Below are 7,393 nucleotides of genomic sequence, written 5' to 3'. Positions count from 1 at the left end.
GCATCCCCGTTGAAATGCAAGAGCTAATCAAGCCGTTCCAGCGGAGAAAGGACGAGCTGTCCATTCAGGCAGACTGCCTGTTGTGGAGTAACCGCATAGTGCTACCCAAAAAGGGCAGGGAGACGTTCATCTTGGATCTCCACAGCACACACCCGGGTATAGTAATGATGAAAGCGATAGCCAGATCCCACTTGTGGTGGCTCGGTATCGACTCGAAGGCATTCGATAAGGTGCCACATAAAAGATTACTGAACAAGATAAAAGTTCACGGGGTTCGAGGTAATATATTAGCATGGATTGAGGATTGGCTAACTAACAGAAAACAGAGTTGGGATAAACGAATCATTTTCCGGTTGGCAAACAGTAACTAGTGGGGTGCCACAGAGATCAGTGGCATCAACTATTTACAATCTATATTAATGATTTTGATGGAGGGACCGAGTGTAATGTAGCCAAGTTTTCAGATGATACAAAGATGGGTGGGAAAGCAAATTGTGAGGACCAAAAAAATCTGCAAAGGGATATAGACAGGCTGTGAGTGCACAAAAATTTGGCAAATGGAGTGTAATGTAGGAAAATATGAGATTATCCACTTTGGCAGAAAAAAATAGAAAAGCAGATTATAATTTAAATGGAGAAAAATTGCAAAGTGCTTCAGTACAGAGGGACCTGTGGGTCCTTGTGTATGAAACACAAAAAGTTAGTATGCAGGTACAGCAAGTAATCAGGAAGGGAAATGGAATGTTGGCCTTTATTGCAAGATACAGCGTATAAAAACAGATGTCCTGCTACAACGGTACAGAGTATTGATGAGGCCACACCTGGAGTACTGTATGCAGTTTTGGTCTCCATATTTAAGAATGGATATACTTGCATTGGAGGCTGTTCAGAGAAGGTTCACTAGATTGATTCTGGATATGAGGTTGACATATGAAGATAGGTTGAATAGGTTGGGTTTATACTCTTGGAGTTCAGAAGAATGAGCGGTGATCTTATCAAAACAGTTAAGATGAGAGGGCTGGACAAGATGGATGCAGAGTATATATCCAATCATAGGCGAAACTAAAACTAGAGGGCATAGTCTCAGAATATGGGGCCGCCTATTTAAAACTGAGATATTTCTTCTCTCAGAGGGTTGTAAATCTGTAATTCTCTGCCCCACAGAGTTGTGGCGACTGGGTCATTGAATATATTTAAAGCAGAGATACAGATTTTTCCGTGATAAGAGAATAAAGAATTATGGGGAGCAGGCAGGGAAGTGGAACTGAGTCCATGATCAGATCAGCCATTATCTTATTAAATGGCAGAGGCAACTCGAGAGGTCAAATGGCCTCCTCCTGCTCCTATTTCTTGTGATTCATTCTTGGGTTGTGGGGGTTGCTGGCAAGGCCAGCATTTATTGCCAATCCCACAGTCCCCATAATCCACTACAGGATTTTGATCCAGCGACAACAAAGGAACGATGATGTATGTCCAAGTCAGAATGGAGGTGAATATGCAAGGTGATGGAATATGAATATGGAAGGTGATGCACCTGCTGTTTTTGATGATCTAAGTGGTGGTGAAAAGCCAAGACAAATTGCTGCAGTGTATCTTGTAGAAACCACAGAGATGGTGCACTGATCCAAGTTTTGTCGTGGATGTTGTCAGGCTTCTCGTGTTGTTGCAATTGTAACCATCCAGGTGAGTGGACAGTATCCCATCACATTCCTAATGTTCATTATAGATATATGATAGAGGTGTCTTGGGAGTCAGTATACAGCCTCTGACCTGCTCTAGTAGCTATTCTGTTTATGTGGCTGGTCCATTCCCCCAGGACATTGCCATCACTAAATTCCTCACTATCAATGTCATTCAATATCAAAGGGAGGTGCTTAAGCTCTTGTTGAGCTGCTCATTGCCTGGCACTCATTTGGCACAAATGCTACTTGCCACTTACCAGCCCAAGCCTCTATGTTGTCTGTGGCTTGCTGCAGTGAACAGACCCACTTCTGACCTTATGGTGGCAAGATTATTGACTGAGGAACTCCTGCAGTGATGTCCTAGAGCTGAGATGATTGCCCTAAACCGCAACCTGTGCCACAAAGGACTCTAGCCACTGAACACTTTCCCCCCAGATCCACATTGACTTCAATTCGACTCAGGCTCCTTGGTGCCACATCAAATTCTACTTTGATGTAAAGCTCTTGCCTCCAGAATTCAGGTCGTTTGAACCAAGGCTGCAATGAGCACTTGCATTTAAATGTGGGTCACTAATTCTAGAAACCTGGACCAAAACAATATGAAACATCTTGCTTAGAAATAACACCCTGCACTGGCCCTGTTAGCTCAGTAGAGCACTGGTGGAGGCAACCTCTGCAACAGGTTAGGGAGGGGTAAACCATAAGAATGGCCATGCGTGCTCAGAGCCCAAACCTGTCCCACACCCAAGTCAATGCATTTTGCGGGTGAGGCAGGAAAGAAACTGTAAACATTGTACCAAAAAATGCATCCATCACCTAAAGTTTTACCTCCTGCTGGGTGTAGCAGTGGCACACAATTAGCATGCTACCAATCACCACGTGAAGCAAAATCATAGCACAGATCTTCCATACAAACAATAGCCATGGCAGGGCATCAGAGCCCATTAACTTTATTGAACAAGATAAGTGCGAGAATCAGTGTGTAGAATTAACAATCATAGATGACACCTGGTCCATAGAGAAGGAAGTGCCACGAACATACTTCCCTCATTCTGTTCTTCACCTTCTTAAGCTGAACCAGAGTAAATTACAGGCATTCACCCAAACGAGAACTTTTCTCCCCTTTGCCTGGATGCTGGGAAAGAAGATACACCACCAACCCTGTACTGAATGTGACATCTTCCAATCGGCAGCTGCTCAATGACTGTGGGCCAACAGAACTTTTTGTCCTTTCAGATGTAATGCAGAAACTTTACAATAACCACTATAATTGGCTGTACTTGGGACAAGATTGAAAGGATTAAATAGAAAGAGCAGAAATATAACAGACAGCCGAGGATACTTTTCTCAATACTGAACTTGTTCACACAATGGATGCAGCCTTGCTGAAGCCAAGAGCAATAGTTATGAATGCCTGGAAGTTTGTGTGTGGGGGTAACATTACACTTCTTTCAAAAGGCATTTAGGTCAAGTTATGTTAAATTATCTTCATTTCCCAATGTCACCAGCACAACGTACTTGTGGGAGAAACCAGGAAGAAAAGCCAATTGCCAGAGTTACTGCTCAACACCTCCCAATAGGAATGTAAAATCTGAAATGCAATCCCACAATGCCTCATTCATGTAGATGCAGCATCAAGATGGCCGCCCACTCAATCCTAATCGTGGGGCAATGCTCTCGTTTATAGGAAGTTTATACTTCAGTTTTTTTTTAAAGCGAGGTGTGGCTGCAACTGGAAAGGCAGGTTATCATGGCTCAAGACAACAAAGGAGACTTCATTTTACTTAAATATTTTATTAAAAATGACAATATTTAGCCAATACTACAATTATGTACAAAACTATTACACAACTAATGCTATATTACAAACTTTTTGCGCTTTTACTTTTAGCTTTCCTGACTTCTTCCATCAAGCCCTTTAAATACTGGATTTCTTTCGTTAATGAGTCTGCTTTTTCTTGCAAGGTCTTATTTTTTTCTTCTAGCAAGCTATATTCTGCAACTACAGCACCATGCTCCGCTCTCTTCTTCTGTCTATACCGTGTCGCTGCACTTTTATTCTGTTCCATCTTCTTCAACTTTTTCTCCATACCTCTTGGCTCCATACCACTGACTTTTACTTTTGGTGAACTGCCTCCACTCTCTGCACTAGGACGATCGTATGGTTTCGACCTGGGTGGGCTGAAGTCACTGAGTGAGGACCCACCAGCTTGAGGTGGCCCTTCTGACACACTTCTATCTAAAGACTCAACAGGAGACCGAGGGGGACTGGTGTCAAGTCCACTATCAGTATCTGGAAATCTAACAGGAGAGCGGGGAGGACTCATACCCAGTCCACTGTCAGAATCCAATATTGGCCCTTCGTCCAGTTCTTTGCAGGAATCCTGCAGAGGCAATGACTGAAGCAATGCCAAATCTGGCTTTTCCTCATCACTGGAAACATCAATTTCCTTCTCTACTTCTAAGTGGAATGAGTCGTCAGGGGACAAGATTAAAAGTTCTGGGGCAACTGTGGGTGTGCTAGGAGCCAGCTGATCTGACCCTAGGGGTGAATTTGGGAATGGCTCAAGGTCAAGACTAGAGGCAAGGTCTGATATCTGTGGTTTGGCTGGCAAGGGATCAAAAGGCAATTCTTCCAGAAGGTCACAGGAACTGTCCAAGACAGCCAGCAGCTCCTCTGAGGAGGGAGAGCCATTTTCATCCACAATCAGGGTATCAAAGAGATCCACCTTCTCCACCATCCAGTCCAAGCCGGTGAATGCATCCTCTGTACAAGCAGGGGGAAAAAAGGATTCAAGTCAACAATCACTTTCAAATTCACTCTATATAGAGAGGATTGAATACAGAACAAAACACTGCAGAGGGCATATTTTGAAGACAATATCAAGGACATTTCCCAAGAGCTTTTAAATGAGTTAACATAATTCTTGCAGAATTTATAACCTAAACACATAGACTGCCTCACTCCTGTCAGGCAAGGAAAGATTAGAGCACTTTGAGCCTCAGGTTGAATGGGGACCGGTTTACTCACCAAATATATAGCTACATGACATGGGGTTGCACAATAGGTACATGTATAAAGAGTTATGCTTCATTTTAAATATTTTCTAAAATTGTAAAACTGTTCTAGATTTTGCTTTGAAAAGGCCAATCAATGCATCAGATTGCCAACTGGATTTACAAGTTAGCCAACCAACCACCCACCACTGTCAAGTGTCACACCAAGTAGATCTGTCAACTTACCCACATTATTGTCCGTGTCCAGTAACGGGTCAATATACGGGCACTGGGAGGACACATCGCTTTCCTCATTGCCACCAAAGTGGAGTGGTGTGAGGCACGACTTCACCGGCCCGGCCTCCAGATCTGCGTGCAGGAGACACGGGTCCCCTTCAGCCGTCAGAAACGGCGAATCGAGGAGGTACACGAAGTCCTCCATCAGGGAAGAGAGCGAAGAATCTGGCCAAACTGACATCATCTGTCTGTATTCTTAAACTGAGATACTCTTCGAGGAAAAACGAAGTCTTCAAGTCGAGGCTTTCTGTGCTGTCGACTACAGCAAAGCTGAGAAGCCCATTGTGGAGCCTGGGAATAAAATATAAAACTTTAAACATAAAAAAAGTCTTATTTCCAGCGTATCCAAGGTTTGGCATTGTAATATTCAGTAAAAAACCGCTCAAATAAATCAAATACACTGTACAAACTCCATGTTTGAACATAATGCAACTTAAATGATCATGAACACAAGCAAGGTTTGTATTAATGTGTGTGCACACAGCTGCGTCCAAGAATGCATAATCTGGGACATTTCCTCAAATTCCGTTTTTAAATAGACGTGCACTCCCCCCGCAAAGAGACCACCAAGTTTAGCATGTAGTCTCTGCCGTCAGGCAATGTTTCTCAGGACCTAGGAGTAAAGGCAGACTGTAGTGATGGCTAATTTCCATTTCAAACTGTCACTGTCCATTTGATTAATTATACAGTACGTATTTGAAATGAGTAGAGGTTTTGTCAACAAGCAAATCACTGAAGCTGCACACAACTGCAACAAATTCTCAATCCTTAAAACCTACCTCTTTGAGCAAGATTTTTCTCATTATCCAAAATATCTCGTGGCCAAATGTTTGATAACGCTGTGTGTTGTACTGTGTAGCGATGTAGGGAAAAGTGGAAAAATGGTCAAATTGATTTGGGGAAAGTGCTGAGAAAATGTCAGATTGAGATGGCGAAAGTCTGAGAAAAGTCAAATTGATATGGAGGAAATTGTTGAGAAAATGTTCTTCAAATTGAAATGGGGGAAGTACTGAAAAAGTCAGATTGAGATGGGGAAGTCCAAGAAAAGTCAAACTGATGGAAAATGTTCAAATTGAAATGGGGGAAGTACTGAAAAAATTCCGATTGAGATGGGAAGTGTCAAATTGATACAGTATGTGGAAAAAGAAACGGCTCATTGACATGGGGAAGTGGAGAAAATGGTCAAATGAATGAGAAAATGACCACATTGACATGGGGAAGTGTGTATATTATGTGTTGAGCAGTCTGGGGAATGCGGGGCCACACCCAGCACTGAGAGACTGCCTCCTTTTCTTCCTTCCCTCTCGGTGTCTGTGCCACGTTGTACTTACCAGCTGGCGCCGCCATTTTATCGGCTGCCCTTCAGCAGCCGCGGGCATTCCCCGGGGGCAGGGCGGGACTCTCCCCTTGCCCCCTCTCCCAACCTGCTGGCCCGGGGAGCGCAGTGCGGAGAACCCACATCCCGGGGGGGGCAAGGGACTGAGCCGCCTACTCCCCCATTTTGTTTAGACAAAACTTCCTCATATCTCGCGGGTGCAAATCCGTCATCGCATTTTCCACAACATTTCTGAAGCTGCTTTTTACTTGATTAAATTCATCCCCCAGTCACCACCATTTTGAGCAAAATCCCCAACCGTCGCGTTTTTTTTTGTTTAAAAACATCCCTTTTTGGGGGGGACAATTTTATAAGAGTACGATTTTAAACTTACGCCATTTTGAAAGCCTGTTTGTGTCTTGCCCAGTGCTTTGCACTGTCGCTTCGCTGCTGCTGCTGCTGCTCCCGCTCTATTGAGCCGCCATGCTGAGGAAAAATAGGCGGGTCAGGTGCTGACACTTCGCTACAACTCTCAAGGCGCCGGTCCGGGGAATGAGACGGAACACTCCGCGCAGCGCCTTATATACGTCAGACCGCACCACCTCCCCCCCGACTCCGCCGCGTGACGTCACCGTCATGTAATCCCCGCCCCAAAGCGTCTTTAGCCCTCTTTCCTCACGCTGATTTTTAATTATTGCGCTTTCATTCCACGCGAGGGATTATTGCGGTGCCCCCCTGAATTGTACTTGGCACAGTTTCTTTCAGTCGTTTTATTTTTTTCCACTGAGGAAAGAGTGGTATGTATGTGTGTGAGTTTTTGTGAAGCGGTTGGTTCTATTTGCGATCACGCGCTCGGCAGTTCCAAGGGGCGGCGGTCCATTGGTTAGTCGGGCTGATTCACGTGATAGAAAGGACGTGATTGGTGGATCGGTGACAGCGCGGCGTCCAATGTTGGCATTGATCCAAACCACGTGGGGGCTTTTAGTAGGGAGTGGGGCGCGGGGGGGGGGGGTAGTTGTGATGATTTCATCTCTCTTGGCTCCTTTTAAAGGAAGATGTCCAATAAATATAAATTAGTAGTAATTTATTTAATATATAAAGA

The 7,393-nt window shown here is 44.3% G+C and overlaps 1 protein-coding gene across 1 annotated transcript; it reads right to left on the bottom strand.

The window, feature by feature from the left end:
- Nucleotides 1-3,460: 3,460 nt before the first annotated feature.
- atf4a (activating transcription factor 4a) lies at nucleotides 3,461-6,834 on the bottom strand. Its single transcript, XM_070861697.1, has 3 exons — nucleotides 6,686-6,834; nucleotides 4,926-5,267; nucleotides 3,461-4,449 (listed from the first exon to the last, which is right to left on the bottom strand). The coding sequence occupies exons 2-3, from the start codon at nucleotides 5,158-5,160 to the stop codon at nucleotides 3,545-3,547; spliced, it is 1,140 nt and encodes a 379-aa protein (XP_070717798.1). The 5' UTR covers nucleotides 5,161-5,267; nucleotides 6,686-6,834; the 3' UTR covers nucleotides 3,461-3,544.
- Nucleotides 6,835-7,393: the final 559 nt, after the last annotated feature.

This window comes from Pristiophorus japonicus, chromosome 19 (genome assembly GCF_044704955.1).
Source record: "Pristiophorus japonicus isolate sPriJap1 chromosome 19, sPriJap1.hap1, whole genome shotgun sequence".
NCBI lineage: Eukaryota > Metazoa > Chordata > Chondrichthyes > Pristiophoridae > Pristiophorus > Pristiophorus japonicus.
The sequence above is the reverse complement of the archived record's forward strand: the minus strand, read 5'-3'. Positions and strand labels throughout refer to the sequence as shown.

Coding starts and splice junctions, on each gene's coding strand:
- atf4a (XM_070861697.1), bottom strand. CDS start 5,160: ATGATGTCAGTTTGGCCAGATTCTTCGCTCTCTTCCCTGATGGAGGAC. Junction 4,450..4,925: donor GGACACGGACAATAATGTGG/GTAAGTTGACAG, acceptor CTGCTTGTACAG/AGGATGCATTCACCGGCTTG.